This window comes from Ruditapes philippinarum, unplaced genomic scaffold (genome assembly GCF_026571515.1).
Source record: "Ruditapes philippinarum isolate M1 unplaced genomic scaffold, ASM2657151v2 ctg5177_1_1_1_1, whole genome shotgun sequence".
Lineage (NCBI taxonomy): Eukaryota > Metazoa > Mollusca > Bivalvia > Venerida > Veneridae > Ruditapes > Ruditapes philippinarum.
In genome coordinates this window covers 59,449-80,278 of record NW_026856062.1, presented here as the reverse complement: position 1 = coordinate 80,278, position 20,830 = coordinate 59,449, and the positions used below count along the sequence as shown (strand labels likewise).

At 31.2% G+C, this 20,830-nt stretch overlaps 2 protein-coding genes across 2 annotated transcripts; one reads left to right on the top strand and one right to left on the bottom strand.

Moving 5' to 3' along the window:
• Nucleotides 1-1,945: 1,945 nt before the first annotated feature.
• LOC132745300 (ribonucleoside-diphosphate reductase small chain-like) lies at nucleotides 1,946-6,832 on the bottom strand. Its single transcript, XM_060734188.1, is given in 9 exon segments — nucleotides 1,946-2,597; nucleotides 3,224-3,442; nucleotides 3,948-4,048; nucleotides 4,051-4,175; nucleotides 4,357-4,490; nucleotides 4,748-5,014; nucleotides 5,150-5,191; nucleotides 5,449-5,478; nucleotides 6,632-6,832. Coding segments are annotated over 9 exon segments (1,158 nt in total). The 5' UTR covers nucleotides 6,713-6,832; the 3' UTR covers nucleotides 1,946-2,438.
• Nucleotides 6,833-7,307: 475 nt separating this feature from the next.
• On the top strand, nucleotides 7,308-20,057 carry LOC132745301 (O(6)-methylguanine-induced apoptosis 2-like). Its single transcript, XM_060734189.1, has 9 exons — nucleotides 7,308-7,463; nucleotides 9,723-9,844; nucleotides 10,799-10,897; nucleotides 12,632-12,817; nucleotides 13,481-13,595; nucleotides 14,885-14,988; nucleotides 15,312-15,376; nucleotides 15,803-15,993; nucleotides 19,944-20,057. Exons 1-9 carry the CDS (start codon nucleotides 7,376-7,378, stop codon nucleotides 20,009-20,011), a joined length of 1,038 nt encoding a protein of 345 aa, XP_060590172.1. The 5' UTR covers nucleotides 7,308-7,375; the 3' UTR covers nucleotides 20,012-20,057.
• The last annotated feature ends 773 nt before the right edge of the window (nucleotides 20,058-20,830 follow it).

The following is a 20,830-nucleotide window of genomic DNA, read 5'->3' as shown; positions in this document are numbered from 1 at the left end:
TTTGAATTTGGTCATGGTTCAATGAATTTTGGCAGAGTAAAGCCCCTTTCACTTTGAAAATAATATGAAATTTACAGTTTCTGTTCATTATCTACCCAACAGTGTTACATATTCAACTCAAATTTGACATATGGATATGTCAAAGGAATGGGCAGGTCAAGTTGGAATTTGGTCATGATTCGATGATTTTTTGGCAGAGTTGTGACCCTTTCACTTTGAAAATAATATAGATACATCTTAGGATTTATGATAAGCAGTTTAAGTTTGAATTTGGTCGTGGTTCAATGATTTTGGACAAACTTATCTTTCTTGAATGTTGGAAAAATTTTGAACTTTCAGTTTCAGCACTCATACTTTTGTGGAAATGTATGTAGCCATTATTTTGGCTACAAATATGAAATATGCTATTTTCAAAAGGTTAAGACTGAATAATTTCAGTGCCTTGAAAATTGTATGGAAATAGTTTGTGTTAACATTGAAAAGTTTTAAGGGCTTTGAACTTAAAATGAAAAAAATAATTTGTGCAAACAAATTTGGAACTAAATATAATAACATCTGAAATTTTGGCTGCATGCGGGGGCATCCGTGGCATGATGACACATTTCTAGTTTTATCATGCATTTAATTGAGATGAAGGATACGTATAGGATAGATCAAGAGTACCAGTTGGATGTGAGATTTATCAACGAGCGTTGATAAATCTCACATCCAACTGGTACGAGCGATCTATCTGACTTAGACCACAGGTAGTTTTCTCTGTTTAAGGTGAAGGTAAATGGATTTTTCTCCGACAATTACATAGGGATATCCAAATATTTCTTATTCAATCTATTGGCCTTATTGTAGGTAAAAAAAATTCACAAGAAAATGGCACAATTCATGTTCTTTCATAAGTAACTGAATACACAATCTATTGAATGATAGGTAGATTTCACATTCTATCGCAAGGGTGCAGTCACAAGAAAATTGGGAAGAATTTAACATTTCTGAATGTGATAACATAATTTCGCAACTTGGGAGATTTTGTTGTTATTCCTGTTGATTCCTCATTTAAATGATTTAATGACACAACACCGTACACAGCGCTTGGAAGCAAGACTGCTTACCTAAATATACTCTTAGACAGACATGGGTGATGGCTACCTTTCAAGAGTGGGCTCGTTGGAGAAATGGGCAGGTAACTTTCATTTAACGTTTTCCTTAATGCTGAAACAACCCTAGGGTTCAGTGTCCAGCTGAAGTTGAAAATATTTTACTTGACGTATGGATTCGTTTATTTATTGTATGCTTTATATACATCCTGCATTGACTTTTTTACTTCATTCATGAACTAAAAAAATATTACAAACGTCCCTCTGAAGCCTTAAAGCATAGTTTCCTTAGCGTTGCAACAGCAGCCCAGTCACTGTTCGGAAACTCCACCCCCTTGCCCACCAGTGGAATCCCCTCTTCCCAAACCAGTAAATGAATGTACATCTACTAGTTTTTTCTTATTTACAAATACAGCAACTATTCTTGTAAAATGATGAAATGTCGAAATAAATTTGTCTAAGGACTATTGCTATCTGTTTGTTTTTTTTAAGGGATTTACACTATTTACTTTACAATATACATAGAAATTTTCCCTTCATTAAGTGTGCACATAACAGGTTTTTATATCAAATATTTTACTGTGAATCAAACACTTTTAAGCCTCTCCGATTAGCAGAGAGAAAACAGCTGTGGTCTAATTAACATTCAATGATATTTCTATTTCCAGATCTGTAAGAAACCTGTAATATACTAGGGATGTTGTGTAATGCTTTTAACACATACTAGGGATGTTGTGTAATGCTTTTAACACAAACATTAAAGTTCCGTTTTTTTTAAAGATTAATTATACTGTTTTGTATCACAATGTTCATATTGTGCAAGGGATAGATGATGTAAAATAAAATAAAAAAAATATTTTTTAACATTTAATGCATATAATTATGACAATACAATTTAATAAAACGCAACATGCCAGATCAATTAAAACTACAATAAATAAAACTAATTCACATATACCCGCATTTAAAAAACAGACTCCTCAGTCTAAAAATCATTCACATAATTATTGTTTTTTTTTAAAGGTATCAAGTTCCATAATCATTTTTTTTTATCTAAAACTAAATTAAAGAGTAAAATCTATGATTAAAAAAAATGACAAACCAAATATTTACAAAAATAAATATTGTAAAACTAAATGGATTAAGAGTTAAAATTGCACATAAAAAAATGATAAATAAATTCTGGCACTATTTTCAATCTACTTCTATGATTTTGTTGGGACATAATCCATCAACAAACTTTCAACACTAAGTATATAAGTCAACAGTAGCTGAGATCATATCCTATTGAAATGAACACACTCGGGGTAAAATAAGGCACTCATGATGCATCTATTCTGTCTATCATTAGAAGTCAGCATCTAAAGTGAAGGCATGACTGTCTGAACTACCTCCGCCCATCACTCCCATTTTCTGGTATTCACCCACACGTTTCTCAAAAAAGTTTGTCTTTCCTTCAAGTGATATATGTTCCATGAAGTCAAAAGGATTTTCTTTGTTGTAAAGCTGAAAAATAGTACAAAAAACTACTTATTAAGTAACAATCAAACAAAAACTCTTTAGATCAATTCAGAAGAAATTTTCTAGGTACATTATAAACTATTCTGGAGAGCAATGCTTGAAAACTTATACAATATAGGAATTTTAAACCCATAAATTATCTTAATTTCATTGCTCTCTAATAAAACTTTTGCACTTGTATTTAATGTATTTTGTCTGAACATTTGGTTTATACAAAATTTATTTTAGTTTCATGTGTAGGAAGCTATAAGCTTTTAGACACACTTTCAAATCCATTCCTGGAACCAATCAGTACTGAGCAAGAACTAACTCAAGGAAACAATGACTTGCCCCTGACGGTTTAAACTAGTGTAGCTAGGGATCATTAGGTTACTAGTCAAACATGTTAACCACTCTGGCATCCTGCCATTTAGTCTGACCATTTAACCTGTATTCATACAGTTTGATGAAAAAGTAAACATTTTGGGAGTAATCAGAACTGGTATCACACGATGCCACACAACTGGGACCCTTGTATGCCTTTTCCTTCATATAGGATGAGAGGCAGACACTTAACCACCACTTTAATTTGAATTTCAATTAAATATTTTACATGTATAAAGCAAAGGTACCTTTTCACACTTTAGTTCTAGAAGCAGTCTGTCTGCTACAAATTCAATGTACTGCTTCATAAGATCACCATTCATTCCTATTAATCTACACGGAAGAGCTTCTGTAAGGAATTTCTGTTCAATTTTCACAGCTTCATCTATAATTTGGTAGATTCGTTCTTGTGAAGGTTTATTTACCAAGTGACTGAACATCAAACAAGCAAAGTCACAATGAAGACCCTGAAACATAAATGGAATCTCAACTTAATTATAGTCTTAGTTACCCATCTTAGTTTTCTTCTTCTTTTGCAAAGATAGTGATAAGTTTTTCCCACATTTAGGGGAAGGGGCCTTCCCTGTCAGAAAAAATTGCCACTAGAACCGTCATTGATGGAATTTGTATCAATATATTGAGAGAAAAATATTGACGACATATCGACTTTGACAATAGATACAAAGAAACACATTTAAATATGCATTATTAATTGGCATCGTGGTGTTATACATGCTTGTATTAGATATTACAAATACTGCAAACTAACAGAAGTCTGTTTTGTCATTTTTGTCACTGATAAATATTGATGATATAATGATATTGCGATATTCAATGACAGCCTTAGTTGCCACTTCATATAATAAATCTATTTTGGTAATTGTTAAATGTTAGAACAAACATAACATGTTCATAAATTGCTTGTTTTAGAAATATTGCAGACTGATAACATTACGAGAGAATGATTCTTACCTCATCCCTACTTATAAGCTCATTACTGAAGGTTAGTCCAGGCATAATACCACGCTTCTTTAACCAAAATATAGAAGCAAAAGACCCAGAGAAAAAGATGACTCAACTGCTGCAAAAGCTACAACTCTTTCTCCATAGGGTGACTGTCCATCATTGATCCAACGAATTGCCCAATCAGCCTTTTCTTTTACACAAGGCATTGTCTCTATAGCATTAAATAGATGGTCTCTGAAATGAAAATTTTATTCCTTGTATGCAATTGATTTTTAATAAAAAAAAAAGGACTGCAATTTTATCAAAATATTAAAGTTAACTAATTTGACATCTGTCAAAAACCTAATCAATGAATAAAATGATATATCAACATGAAAATAAATTCAAGAAGTTGAAATATAAATGTAAAAATTACCTTTCTTTTGGATCTTTGATGTATGTGTCAATGAGCAAACTGTACATTTCAGAGTGAATATTTTCCATTGCTATTTGGAATCCATAAAAACATCTTGCCTCTGTCACTTGAACCTCCTTGCTAAATCGCTCAACCTGAAAAAATTACAATAATTCTAATCATTTTACATAACCTTTAAACCACAAAGTACTCTTCCCCTTAAACCGTACATTTGCTGTGGACCAGAAATTATTAATTCTTACTTTATTGAAGTCATAAGGGTTAACAACTTTTAAGTTATTAACTAGATCCTTTAAATTTCAGGATACCAAATTTGAAGTAGTTTTGTATATAAAAACACAATTGAAATTTGAAAAATAAGGTTTGAATAAAACTGTTTACTAAAACTCACCAAGTTTTCATTTACAATTCCATCACTTGCAGCAAAGAAGGCAAGTACATGAGAGATGAAATGTTTTTCTTCTGGTTTAAGGGCCTCCCAATGTGACAAGTCTTTAGATAAGTCAACCTCCTCAGCAGTCCAGAAAGATGCTTCTGCTTTCTTGTACATTTTCCAGATATCATGGTATTGGATGGGCAGAACAACAAATCTGTTTGGGTTATCTTTCAAGAGTGGTTCAATTTCTTTTTCAGACCTTTTCTCAACTGGTTTAGGCACCTAGAATGCACAATGACACATGTTAAACAGGTTAAAAAAATGTATCAATAACTATTTAAAAAAAAACAGATTTCAACATAAAGAGGTTTACACTCCAATACTATATTTAATCAAATAGATAGTAAAATAAATTACCTCAGTCTTTAAGGTTCCGCTGTTGGTTGTTCTTTGCAAGTTCTGAAATATGAATTGAAATATTTTTTAAGGTATATTCACAATAGAAAATATGCTATAGATGAAAAACAAATGGGAATCTGTTCTTGCTCTAATTGTGATACAGCAGGGTCTTTCAAATAGAATTTGTCTTTATTAAAATTTATTAAATGTTTCACGCACAAAAAATAAATATTATAACCTGAACATGTAATGTATTTAGAAGCAACACTGTACAATAAAATTCTTAATACTTTATATATGAAATTATTTATACTTACGGTTATTTCTCCAAGAACTTTTTTCTTTGGCTGTAAAATAAAAAGAAACAAAAATGTAATGAATAGTTTTTGCAATTGAATTTATATTTTGTCGAAAGAGTTTGTTCCATTTTTCAAATTCTTGACCAGTACATATATTTTTTTTAACTGGCACTTATTGTCATTATAAACTATCCTATTGAGCAGCTGTGCCTGTATTGACAGATCTTTCATTCATGCTAACTTACTTTGGTTTCAAGTATTAAGGCGGTAGAAATAAGTTAAAGTTTACAATTTAAACATTTCAATCTAGGTTCAATCTTTTTACAGACATTGTCAATAACTTTTTATCAAGCTTAAAGAACGATGTCAGAGCAGAGCTTTTTTATGTATATAACTACTACCCTAAAAGGGTACTGTTCCCAATAGAAAATATACATTAAAATTCCCAATTTCTAATGTTTTAATTCCCAAAATGGCTGTTCAAAATTCCCACAAGGCCAAATTAAGTGATTTCTCTGAAATCATTTAAATTCAACATATTCATGTAAATCACAACTCAATAGTACTACCTAGACAATGGAAGCTGTTAGCTATCTTTATTCACAATGACTAATTTTATTTGTAGCTGAAAAATGAATAAAAAAAATGCATAAAAAAAATTTCCCAATCAGTCTGGTACCGGCACCATTCAAGTAGAGAAAAACCGCTGCATGATGACAAATTCTGTTTAGTGAACTTATTTCAAAATTTTAAACTTTACATTACTTGTAATTGAAATCTGAATCGAAACAAAAACTTGCAAAGGCTTTGCCTGGCCTGCTTTGTCTTTGGTTGAAGGCAATAAGCAAACGGGGCAAACTTTTTGGAAATAAAAAATTAAAGCATCATTATCATAGCTTAAATGCAACAGGGAATGGCCCATTTCACTTCAAATCCTGTGAAAAGGTCCTTTAAAAAAGATTTCACACGTTAGTCCGTTTGTAAACAAAGATTTCAGTTTTTGGCGCAAATTCACCCCACTTTGTCAAATGGATTAATTTGCGCAAATTAAGCCAATTTAAGAAACCAAAATAACTTCAACAAATTGTATAGCATTAAAATATGTAATTGACTCTAATCCATGTTCGAGAAAAATGAATTTGTTAATAAATCAGCGAATGAAAACTACCCCGCCATAACATATGATAGTTTGTTTACTTACTTGATTTTCGTCGATTATCTTCATTTTGCCAAGATTTGATGACAATTCGTTTTCTTTTCGTGCAGAACTTGTTGACAGCATGATGTTATGTTGAAAGTTTAGAATACAAAAGTTGAATTATGTTCCCTCCAAAAAATTTTCTATCTTGTCAGAATGAAATGTCCAGTTGTACTGAAGAATTATATGCCGATGCTTTGTATATGGCGCGCGCTCATGGTTCATCCAATCATAATGCTTTACGCCAAAATGCTATCGTTTCATTGGCCACTGTAGTAAACATAGGGGCGATTACATTATCATTCAATAGGGTATTCCTTATCTTATATAACATATTATGTAAATAATCATTCCATTTTCTTTGGCAAAAATGCATTCTCTGAAACGTAAAATATTAATACAGAAAGAAAGTATTGAAATTATTAAAGTTTTGGCAGTTTTGAGTCGCTTTTACTTTAAATGATTTCCATAATGAAATAACATATAACCTATGGAGAATGGGAATGACCAGCAATCTGTCCTAAGCAACAGAACTACTTTTAATTATATATGTAGTAATTTTTGATAATTGTAATACAGATATATAAGATCATTTCATTAATTTTGAATAACGTAAATAAAAATATCATCATCTATTAAACTTTATTTAAGTTATTAACGTTCTGTTAATTCTTATTGGGATGTAAATTTAGAACTCTTTGTTATCGTGATCACTTCCTACCGGAAGTGTCAATCGGTTGTTTAGATATGGCTGCCACTGACAGTATTCGGGTTGTCGACGAAGATTATGTGAGAAGAATTCATAGCAGAAACCCGTCGGGGCATCTTCATAAAGGTGGTTACATCTCATACATGATTATGTTCATTCCTTTTCATCACTGTCAATTTTCCATTGGCTTTCAAATAGTGTTTAACGATAATTTCCCGGTTTTTCAAGTTGTGAAAACTGGGCAATTTGTAGTTTTGGTCTCCAAAACTTTATAAGCCGCTCTTTTAAACATATTTTCTTTTGTGTGATGCGGCATTGAAGTTTTGGATCAGACTCGTTATGAAACCTAACCAGAGTAAGACACGTTTGTGAAACCTTGTTTAAATTTGCAAATTTATTCTAGTCCAATATATCAGACTTTACGGCTTGTTATAGTTTAGTCGGTCAAGCCCAGAAGCAAAAATATCTCAGAGTGACGTCATATTTATAGGTGTCGTATGGTCATTTTCAGATGTAGGAATGGTCTGCTTATGCCTGTAAGGACATAAAACATACGCCTTGATAAATAAATAAACAAGATAAACAATTTCTGGCGCAAACCAAGAGAAATATTTATATCAAAGTGCGCATGTGTGAGGTGGATTTTCCGGGAAGTTTGTAAAAATGGAGGCCCGGCATGCATATAGTTAGAACATATTTGTTTTCAATACTCAAGACTTCAGTTTTATTTAAATTTTTATTTTACAGTTAAATAAAATAGTAGAATGTATGTCTTTATAATTATGTAAAAGAAAGTATTTTGTAAAATAAATTAAAAGGACATGGCATTGTTATCATAACTGTCCAAGCATATTTAAATGAACCTGAGGTCAGTCTCATACTCAGGTGATCAAATATTTTGGCAAGATATCACAACGAAAGTACATAGAAATTGCAGACTTGGTTTTATTGAGTTTATACCTAAGCAATAACGAAAAAGTGCAACATCCCTAATGCCTCTGCAGCGGCATGGACAAACCCCCCCCCCCCATTAAATTTACACAGGACAAAAGCCCCTCCATCAAAAATACAGGCATGACAAAAAACCTCCAAACAAATTGATAGGGCAAAAGCCCCCCAAGTTTTATAGACCAGACTGACTACGTTCTTTTTTTAAAACACCCAGGTGCTCAAATTCATCAAGGTTCACACTAACTTTTAGATAAAATTACCAGAATTTGTTTTTAATGTTTATTTATAATGTTCATATTGAAGTCATAACAAAGTATATGATAACAGATGAAATAACATGCATGCGATACTAAATTCATAGCTTTTCATTTACAAAACATGGGCCAGAAGAGGAGTAATGTTTAACACTTTATTTTGTAAAGGGATCAATATCCTTAGCACTACATCCCCTACATGTGATGTCCATACAATATTCTTTAATATTAATAATATGTTTTCTATTATATTATGTAAATTTGTAAATTTGATGGACCGGGGGTAAATTTCATGGGGGGGGGGGGGGGGGCTTTTGTCCACCATGTCATTTTTTGATGAGGTTGGGAGGCTTTTGTCAGTATGCTGGAACCAATGATCCCAAGGGACCAGAACCTGCTGTTGTGATGGAGAGAGAGTGCAATATGTTGAAGCTATAAAGTTTTAATTAAAAGATAAAATTCTATTACAGTTAGAAGTGTTCTAAATTATAGCTTGACTTCAAATGGCATTTGCATAAGACTGTTTAAAATCCTTCATTTACAATTTCACTTTTGACAGGGTGCGAAATCTTTTATAAAAGGGACATTTGTGAACTATTTATGTGACATAATACTTAACAAAAAGCTCTTAAGTCAAGGTTCTCAAGGTCTTACTATTGATTTTTAATGACTTTAGATATTTCAACAATATGTTCAATTATGTTCTTTTTTCTTTAATTCAACAATCCATCGGAATAATTGAAACCTATGGCGACAAAATAACATATTAACACATTTAAATTCTAGACCCTAAATAAAAGAACAGACCAATGCCCTCAAGTATATGTCTAGAGTGATATCAGACTGTTTATATTTACTATATGTCTAGAGTGATATCAGACTGTTTATATTTACTATATGTCTAGAGTGATATCAGACTGTTTATATTTACTATATGTCTAGAGTGATATCAGACTGTTTATATTTAGTATATGTCTAGAGTGATATCAGACTATTTATATTTACTATATGTCTAGAGTGATATCAGACTGTTTATATTTAGTATATGTCTAGAGTGATATCAGACTGTTTATATTTACTATATGTCGAGAGTGATATCAGACTGTTTATATTTAGTATATGTCTAGAGTGATATCAGACTGTTTATATTTACTATAGTAAAGTTGTTTTCTTTTTCCAGGCCATGGAATAGTGGCAGCCACATCTTCAATTCCTAGTAAATATCAAACAATAGTCACTGACAATGCAGACAGGAAAGGCTTCAATGCTCAAGCTAAACGTTTTCAACCAGAGGGTCATTTTGTAAGCTTTTTTCTTTATTTCATAAGACAGTTATATTTATGTTTATTTTGTTCATTAATGATAAAATTGTTTGATTTAACTAAGAAGGTCAGTTAAGTGATTTTTTTAAATCATAAAAAGAAATGCTAGGTACAATGACCTTTAATTATTCAATTCATCTGATTGTGTTTATTATCATAAGTTTTAATGCAGTTATATTTTAATAGCTAAGAAGTTTTATCCTATAGTTTTTCTTTCATTATGAGAGACTGATTAGTTTCTATCTGTCAGTGTTTATGGCAATATTACAAGAGAAAACATGGAATGAAATGTGTTATTTAAAAAGACTGTCTGACATATTTTATTGTTTATGAAAAAAAAATCATAAATTATATAACTGTAGGTGAACAAAAGAAAAAAATGGTTATGCAAGCCAAAAAAAAAAATGGTTATGTAAGTGACTGTTCTGCTTCATTGATTTTGATGTTATACAACATGTCAATGATAATAAGATAATCACTGTGTCCCCTAGGGGGCACTTATATAAGTTGTGATAAGTGAGAAGATAAAGGAGCTGTATACATAAACTAACATACTGATAGGTTTATTGACCACATCTCTTTGTTAAAGGTTTTAATCTTATTTAACTACTGTGATGAAATTATCTCAGCTATGTGCTTGATTTATATAACTATTTTTTTTTTCAATTTACATAATTCTCAAATTACATAATGGAAAATTTCATTATATAACTGTTCTGTGTTAAAATAAGGAAAGTTTTTAAGGTGCATTACAAAGGACAAATGGTATAATACTGACTATGCTCATTAGTAAACAGTGACTAAATCTAAACCAGCAAACTTTAGTCAAATTCCTTTATTGAAATATTGTCAGTCTGCAATCTGTTTGTTTGTCAAAAGTTAAATTTTAATACTGTTTTAAATTTTAATATTATTGATATTTTTATGTTAACAGACTGATGCCCCTGGACCAGGAAGCTATATAGGACATATTAAAGTAGACAATGGCAGTGCATCTTTTTCAAAGAAAGGAACTGGTGGATTTGCCTCAAAGGTATTAAGAATAAATTAACTTTTTTGTGTGTGCCGGTATTTATTGACTTTTACTTCAGCTGTACTGTTCTGTTCTGTTCTATAATTATAGAGGGCTTACTTTCTCAACCTTGCATAGAAATCTTGTTTCACAAGATGAACAGAATGATGTTAATATAAATTTTTGATTCAAATACATTATCAGTTTTACTCTCTATCTTTGTTACGTACTTAAAGAATTCTTATCAGATAAGATGAACTCAATCTTTCCAGCCTCACATTTGAGAGAGCATATAGTCATTGCCTTGTCCATGATCTTCTATAAAACCATCTTTCTGGCACACTCTTGTCTAAGAGAAAAACTTGAAAAGTATAGAAAGTATTTGATATAAACTTTACACTACGATGGAGATCAGTGAGGGCAAGTGCATTGCCCAAGAAGCACACCTCTACCTTGATTTATTGATTGCCTTCTTTAAGTTGGGGGGGGGGGGTTACATCACATCAACAATAGAGAGGTCATATAGCGACTTTCCATTTTAATAGTGGAGAAAGATCTCAGATGCTTTAGAGCATAATTTACTACAGGCAGGAATGGGCATCCTGAGTAGAAATGATATCTCATTAAAACCCAATCTATTTATAAAGACTAGTGAGAGGGAGTGCAGCATTTAAGAGTCATATCTCTACATAGCTTAGTTTTTTTAATATGTTCATTTGAAGTACTTAATGCTTGCCTGGAGAAAAAACTGAAAAGTATTAAAGGAATTACATAGTGATAGAGATACAGTCTATAATGTTTCATTGAAACTTCACACAGTTATAGAGAATAGTGTAAGAAAGTGCAGTGTCAAAGAACCATAACTCTACAGAACTTTATGAATTATGTCCCTTGATTATACAAAATGATGCTTGTCGGGAGAATAACTTGAAAAGGACTGAACTTTTTTATTAACACATCAGTGGAGGAGGCCAGAAAGAAGCAGTGCATTGCCACAGAACAATAATGCTACCTTACTTGGTGTTTTAATTATCTCCCTTAATAAAATGTAATAATGCTTGTTACATTTCAGCTTATACAGCCCTTTATTGATTGACTGATGTCTTTCATATTTGGTAGGAAAATACCTTTGGTGATCTTCAAACTTTGGGTCTAGTAAGGTTAACATACTAAAAGAAATCTGTTTGCACAGTCTTGCTCATGCAGTCTTTATTTATTGACTTATGTCTATTATATTTGGTTGGTACAAGTAAACACCTTGGTTTGTCTTCTAACTTAGAATTACTGGGATCAAAGTCACTTGTGATTAAACTAGATATTTACAATTATGCTTACTGCCTTATATTATTTAATGACATGCATTGAAAAGCATTGACAAATTAGCAGGTTCTGGAGCATCCATCACCTAAGCAATGTTTCTTGTTTAACCATTTTTTTATTACTTTTCAGATATACATAAATTTTAAAAGTAATTACTTTTGTGTTGTTGTTTTTTCTTCTTTTTTTGAGCATTCATAATCCCCCTATACTGATAAAGCATAATGGGGTTTGGGGGATTAAGACCTTCATAGAGAGGGACATTTTCCATTGTCATGCCTCTCTTTACTATTAAGATTATCCTCTGAAAAAAATGTAAGTAATGTTTGAATGAAATTACAAATCTATTTCATTTACATCAGCCAGACAGTATTATACATGCATTTGAGATTTATATTTTTTAATCATGAATATAATGTCTATGTACTATGATTTCAGACAAAAAGGCACACAAGATATTTGATGTCCAATGCACCAGGTCCTGGAATTTATGCATTACCTAGTTTATTGACAACACAAAAAGATTTTAACAAGTCTGGAACTTCTGGTAACTTTCACAAACCTATAGCTGTACCCATAGAAAATGACCCAAAACATGAAAAACCAGCGCCAAATGCTTACAATGTAAGTTATGATTTTGTGATATATGCTCAGATTACATTTGCATTGTTGTTGCCATTTAATTAGGGAATTGTTATTTTGTATATGCACAGGTATGTCATTATACTGTGCATGCTGCTTATTTATAAAAGGCAGCATAATCACATCATTTTAAAGCTTGCAGCTCACCTTAAATGGATGGGATGTAGATAGTTTTATCAGCATTGTTCGAAACACTATAAACTCTAGTCTAATAAATAGTTGAAAATTTTGTGAAAAATAATAGAATATAGAAATGCACAATATTTAGAATGAAACAACTTTATCTCTAGTTTAGTCCCTAAGTCACAATAGGGACTGGATGCAGAATAAAGCAGCTAAATATGAAAATCATTATGGATATCTTCGCTAGAAAATAGCACTAATGATCTCCCTTATTTTGCTTTTTCATGGTCAGCTAGAAATAAAATCAAGTGTTGTTGATCAGCTATTTAACATGTATTTGTTATTTTGACATGAAAAACTAAGAAGCTCATGCATATGGCCTCTTACGCGTCAAAACTCCAAACCAGTGTTATTAAAATAGCCAATAAACGCCACTGAGACCAATATTATTTTGTAAATTTTATATAAAGTACTAATAAAACAATGTAGTATTTTTAAGGAAATTTTATGTTTATAATACAGGTACTAAGAAGTAAGTTAGGCAAGGCAAACAATGTTACAGCTGATGCAGCGTTTAAGTCACAATCAAAGAGAGAAATGATAAATATAAAACATACAGCCAAGATGCCGGCACCAGGTAATGTATTGTTTCATTTAAGTATATAAGTGTAATGAATGTATTTACTTTTTTTGCAAGTAATATTTAAGCATATGTATATATATACAATGCATTTGGTTCAATTAAAAGAGAGTTGTAACAACCTTCTGGATCGTTCTGGAAATATTACAAAGATGGGCACCTTAGCCCATAATTATTAAACATTTAATTAGGAAATTATAAGAAGTTTTCAAACAATCCTCGTTTAAATATATATAATAGAAAAAAATGCCAGAACAAGAATTATACAAAACGAATAAATAACAAATAAATAACATTAACTGAGTTCTCAGTTTAAAAAGTTGCCAACCCATTTCTATCATTAGTATGTATATATAATTTGTAAACTTAAGTAATAAAGTTTGAGCTTAAAATACTTTTTTATGCCCCAACAAAGTGGGGAGCATATAGCGTTGCACTTGTCCGTCTGTCCGTTCGTACGTCTGTCTGGGCGAACATCCAATGGTCTATGAGCTTCATTCCGTCCATAATTTTAGTTAAAAAAGGAAGAAAATCCCATAAACCGACTGGTTTATGTGGTAATTTTACTGGTTTATGGGGAAAAGTGCCACATAAAGATCAAAGAAAAAGCACATAAACCCCAAATGTTGGTACGTCTGTCCCAGCAAACATTTTGGGTTAAGGGGCTATGTAACAGTAAAGAGAACAAAAGAGAACAATAGGTTCATTCCGTGATCAAAGGGTTTATGGGCTAGTAGCCCTTAAGAAAACAAAGAAAATAACAAAGAAAATAGCCCCTAAACCCAAAATGTTGGAACGTCCGTACGTCCCGAAATCTTGTGAATGCAACTCCTCTTAAACCGGATGGCAGATTTTGCTTAAACTTCCAGGGATGAACAACCTTAATGTGTAGATGGTAGTAAAGGAAGGAATTTTTGCTGCAACCAAATTTAACAGAATTATGGCCCTTTGTTGATTTTTTCACTATATACTATGTAGAAATTTTGTGAACCCAACTCCTCTTAAACCGGATGGCAGATTTTGCTTAAACTTCCAGGGATGAACAACCTTAATGTGTAGATGGTAGTAAAGGAAGGAATTTTTGCTGCGACCAAATTTAACAGAATTATGGCCCTTTGTTGATTTTTTCACTATATACCATATAAATGTTGTCAGTGGGGCCATCCGTGTCCTTTGGACACAGTTCTAGTTTTTGGTTTGTTTTACTTGCATTTAAAAAGGTTATAACATCAAACTTATCATAGAGAGTGAATCAGAATATTTGTAATGTTTTACATACTTTTCAGGTCAGTATGATGTAAACGACTCGTTACTACATGAGAACGTGAAAATTCCTTTCTCTAGTTTTAAATCAACATCTAAAAGACAAATGGCCCCTGATCCACCTAAGGTAAGATTTCCAGCATTGTCAAGGGAGATAATTAAAACATACATATTTACATGAACTTTTATTATTTCTCTTGACATCATTCTACTCTATTTTAAAACTATATTTTAAAACTATATTTTAAAAGTATTATGAATTGCATAGACTGTGAAACATCATAAGATTAAGTTTGTAAGTGTTAAGTATCCTATAAATGTCATAAAATTGGTATTTTTGTTTAAGAATTGTAACTAAAGATTGCATCATTGTAAGAAATATTGAGTTACTGAGAAATGATTAGTTTCATTCTTGTACAAAAAGATGAGTAATATAAGTTTGTGTAACAGTTTCCAGGACCCGGTGCCTACAAACCTGGGGAGGCTGTAGATCCTGCTCATAAACAACTTTTTCCGTAAGTACCTTTTTCATTGATAATTTGTTTTAGATTGAACGTTTAATGTACCCTCTATTGTAAGATGTCAAATATATTTTAGTGTTCTCAAACATTTAAGGCAGTACAAGATTTAGTGTTTCTGGCAATAAATTTCAGAGAGAGAGCAACAATTAGTGGAAAAATATGGTGCAAAGTACTGACTCTTATCAACCTGTTGTTAGACATCTGTGAAGTACCTGATCTATCTTTGATCTATGCTAAAATTTAACTAATTTAGATTTTTACAAGTAACTATTGTTTTTTTTATAACTATATATGATAACTTTTATGTTGAAGAAACTATTTTTGCGGCCAGTTCCTTCATTCATTGTATATTCAGCTGTAAGTGAAGTTGTTTTACACTCAGTGTTATATTAAACATCATCTGTTTGTTTATCATTTAAGGAGGAAACACTATTTATGTATATCAGCGCCTGCTATGCCATTGCCTGTGACCCCTCCGCCACCAGGCCCGGGGAGCTATGATGTTGTTGATTATGAAGGTCCACCAAGACATTATATGTCCGGAGCAGCTTTTGTTTCAACAACAAGTAGATGGACTTCAAATGCTAAACATCTAGACCAACCAGGACCAGGTAAAATAATAAATTATCAAAGTTGTTATATATGATTTATATAAAATATGAAGCCTTAAGGTTTATTATACGCTGAAGTCAAATTTCAAGTTAGATATAGTCATGGAAATTTCATATAGATTGGTATATTAGAAAGCTCACAATGCTGACTAGACCCTCCATTATCTACAAACCCTTGTTATCTCCAGGTACTCCATTATCTCAAGGCCCTCCATTATCTCCAGGCCCTCCATTATCTCCAGGCCCTATGTTATTTCTTGGCCCTCCATTATCAGACAAGTTTGAGCAAAACACTGAATGATTCAGTTTTATAATTTAAGGTTACCAGAACAACATGTTTCTGATGAGCATTGGCTTGTATTGGCTTTTTTAGTCTGTCTTGCTGCACTGATAATGTTGTTGTTTTTTTTCTGAAAGTATTTGTCAAATAAACAGCAAATTGCAGTGTAGTATTCTTGTGTGCTTCTTATTATCTAAAATGTTCCTCATACTATTACAATTTCAACATTTTAATCACCACATTTTCATTGCATCACTTATAGATCTATCAAATTTGTTCAAAATAAATTTGCTGTTGGCATCTATAGAGACAGCTGGATTTAAATGTAATACCTTTAAATATTTTTTTCTCATACTTGTATGTGAACCGATTTACTAAAGTTTTAAAGAACAATTGGTTGCCTCTTTCAGATTTTCTAAAAAGGACTTTGGTTGACCCTAATGGGGAGCTGTCAGATCTAAAAATAGTAAAATTACCTTTAAACAACTTATTCTGAAGAACTCACAGATGGTTTATTACAAAGCTCTGTCAGTAGTATTTTAGATGGTTTTCTAATGATTTAAGATATTTGATGAAAACACCATCTATTTGGCAATTTTTGTAAGATGAATGCACTGGTATATTCATATAAACTATTTGGCAACTTTTGTAGGATAAAATTAATGCACCTGCATGATTTTTAACTTTTTGGCAATTTTTAAAGGGGAATTTTGTAATCAAAACAATAAATGTACTTTCATTTTTTATTTTTTGGGGGTCCTTTGTAGGTAAAGTTTTTTTTACTATGTAAATTTTTTGGCCTTTTTTTGTTGAAAAATACCAGGATATTTTGAAACTTTTTGGCCCCCTTTAAAAAGGATAAAAGTATTTTTTAATGATGTTAATTTTTTGGGTCACTCTAAAAAGGAAAATTGTTACTGTAGGGTTATCTAAAACAATAGTCCCAAATTTGACCACTCTTGATAATTTACCATCAAATTCATTTAAACTATTTGGTCACTATTTTAAGATATTTATGTAACTGTAGGATCATGTGGACTATTTGGCCACTCTTGAAGGATGTACATACCTATAGGATCATGTTAACTAGTTGACCACTTGTAGGATAATGTACCATTAAATTCATGTAAACTATTTTGCTACTCTTGGTGGATAAAAGTACCAGTATATTAATGTGAACTTGTTTTGCCACTTATGTTGGATATATGCACCAATATATATGTTATGTAAACTATTTGCCTACTCTTGATGGACATATGACTTTATATTTCAAGGCATACAATATCAATGTATGGTCATAGCTGATTTAAAATTTAGAATTTTTCTTGCCCAAGGTGAATCTCAGTAACATTAAAGATTTGTTTCACTGCCAAATTGTGTATATGTCATTTTTAGCTCGACTATACGAAGTATATGGAGAGCTGTCCTACTCGTCCCGGCGTCCGCGTCCAGATTTCAGATTAAAGTTTTGGTGCAGTAAAATATTTTTCACTATAACTTTGTCATTTCTTATGGTATCAACTTCAAATTGTTCCTTATCATCAACCACATCTTATGTGACAAGGTTCATAACTCTAGCACCAATATTTTCAGATTTATCTCCCATTGAACTTAGAATTTTCCTCAAAAAATACTATTTTTCCTGTTACTTCTTTATTTTCTTAAGGGATTACTTATTTATATGTACTATCATCATCCCATCTTGTGTGTCAAGGTTCATAACAACTTTCAGATCTCCCTTGAACTTAGACCTTCAAAATATTTTTTTTTACTTTTACTTATTTATTTCTAAAGGGATAACCTCATACTTCAAATATATGTACATCCACACATCTTATGTGACAAGATTCATAACTCTAACACCAATATTGCATGAATTATTCCCCATAAACTTAGATTTTTTTACTAGAAAAATGTTATTTTTTACTATAACTTTTTTAGTTTTAAAGGTATCTACCTTAAACTTCAAATACTTATTCCTTATCATCAATTACATTTTATGTGACAATGTTCATAACTCTTAAGCAATATTTACAGATTTATCTCTCTTTGAACTTAGGATTTTCTTTAAGAAATATTATAACTTCTTTACTTTTTAAGGCATTTACTTCAAACTTCAAATATATATTTCTTATCATTACACACAAAATGTCATGTTGTGTGACAAGGTTCATAACTCTAGCGTGACTATTTCTAGAACTATTCCCCTTGATCTTGGAATTTATGTTAACAAATGTTATTTTTTTACTATAACTTAATACATAATTATACATAATTGATTTTTCTTTCATAGTTTTGTCCTCCTTACTGCGTCCAGTATTTTATTAGTCGAGCTTCGCTGTCTCCTGTGACAGCTCTTGTTATAAATATTCTTATGATAAGTAATTATCTATTATATATATGTCCTGAATATCAGATATCTCAGCCATTGAAGTTTAATCAGAGTTATGTGATATCAACACTCTTCTTTTGAAATCTGAAGGAAATTATTGGATTTCTGTAGAAACTATTGGAAACATTTAGAATCAATGGCAACAAAGACAGTATATGTCTATTTAACATTGATTTAAAAGCAGTGAGTTTGTGCCTGTTAGTGGCTAGAGATTGACAGAGAATCATATAAGTTTATTGATTATTTCTACCATGTCTTTGCTTAGAAAACAAGTAACCTTGCTCTATTTTTATTGAGAAATTATGCAGAAAAACAGTAGTTAGAGGTTTATAAGTTCATTGTGTTAAGCAGCCTATTTTCCAGAAAAATATAAACAGTATTTATAATCTTATATAAACCTTACAATGTGGTTTATTGGTTAATAATGGTCATGTGAGAATCCTGATAAAATTTCAAATTATATTCAGTATTAAAAACCTGATACTTTCAGATTTATTCTCAGTAAGTTCAATGAAGGTTACAAATTACATTTGGCAAGGTAGATTTAACTGACAACTTAATTACATTAGAACTTATAGTTTGCATTGCCATTTGAAATTATAAAGACAAGAATATTGGGTGTTTCTTCTTAGACAATATTTTGTACAAGGACTTGAAAAAAAACCACATCCTTCTTGATACTTTACCAACATGTTAACTGTATATTTTTTATATAAAAACTGCAACTAATTGACTCACTAATTAATTAAAGTTGTGGGTGATGTGAGGACTAAGATAATGCCACACTTGCAGTGTTTTGTGTGAAGGGTGAAGCAAATAAAGACAACAATAACAACAGTTATTAGATTACTACCCACACAGCTGGTTTGATATTCTCTTTTTTGACGTCATGGCTGGCATTTTACTTTTCCAATATGACTTGTTTGTCAAAGCCTTCTGTACAAGAACATGTGTGACTTTGAGGGGATAATAGAATAATATGTCAGTGTATTGACAGGTTATCAGTGGGAAGATATAACATTTTGGGTATTGATTAGAAACTTCATGGTTACATTCATGATAAATTACAGAGATAAGCATATTTTGTCCCTCTCTCCCTGTCAGTATTGTTTCATCATTCAAAAATATTAGAAAATCATATGATAAGATATTTCAGTGAATCTATTTCTGACTTTCTGTTTAGGGGACAGTTGTTTTATTTCAGTATTACAGAGAGAAAAAAACACAAACAAGTTCAATTTTCATGTTTTTATTTGTATTTTATTTTTCATATTTCAGCTCACTACAGACCAGTTAACATGGGAAAACAATCATTTATATATAATGCAGGTTCCAAGTGGATCTAATCAGAAACAATTTGAAGTGTTCATGCAATAAATGTTTAATAGTGAACTTTCCATCTGTCAACATAATCTATATTATTATTTTCTATGAAAATTAAAGGCACACAAAGCCTAAAAAAATGGTAATATTTATTTTTCAAAAGTTTTATATTCTTGGTGTCATGTTTCAGTTTCAAAAAAAGTAACTTATAGGCCATATAACTGAGTCATGTTTTGCTTCCTTTGCATTTATGCAAACTTGTATAGTTATATAGTGTTGTTGTATTCTGTATGGAAGTTAAAATACCACTTTGCGCCCTTATCAGAAGGTATTCCAATAAGTGCTTTTTACTTTAGGTAAGGACATTTTAAAAATGTTCTAAATCCCTAACTACAATTCACATGGTTTATCAAATTTAACAAAAACAAAAAATATTTTGGGGCTTACTGTGCCTTTTAAGTCCTTTTATATTTTAATTTTAGTTTTCCCGTTAATTTTTTTGTTTTCTCCTTTTTAAAATCTGTTATTTCCTTGTATGGATAAGGAACATTTTTTCTGATTTGACAGAAATTTGATTAAGGAAAAAAATAAAAAGCGTTTATCTCCCAATTTTAAAATGTAAGAATTTTAATTTTAAATGGTTGGATTTCCCGGGGAAATATTTCAGTAAAAAATTTTATTGACCTGTTTTTTGAAAAAAAAACAATATGTTTAAAAAAAACGAAAATAAGGGATTGAATATATAGATATGAATTGAATATGCATCAGTATTAGGGTTAGGGTGACTGTTATTTAATTATTCTCATATACAAATGCACATTTTTTTCTCATTATTTGATGTA

Bases quoted from the DNA above. Each gene is read 5' to 3' on its own strand.
- LOC132745301 (XM_060734189.1), top strand. From the start codon at position 7,376: ATGGCTGCCACTGACAGTATTCGGGTTGTCGACGAAGATTATGTGAGA. The intron at 7,464-9,722 runs GTGGTTACATCT...TTCTTTTTCCAG, and splicing joins GTCGGGGCATCTTCATAAAG to GCCATGGAATAGTGGCAGCC. The intron at 15,377-15,802 runs GTAAGTACCTTT...TTATCATTTAAG, and splicing joins GCTCATAAACAACTTTTTCC to GAGGAAACACTATTTATGTA.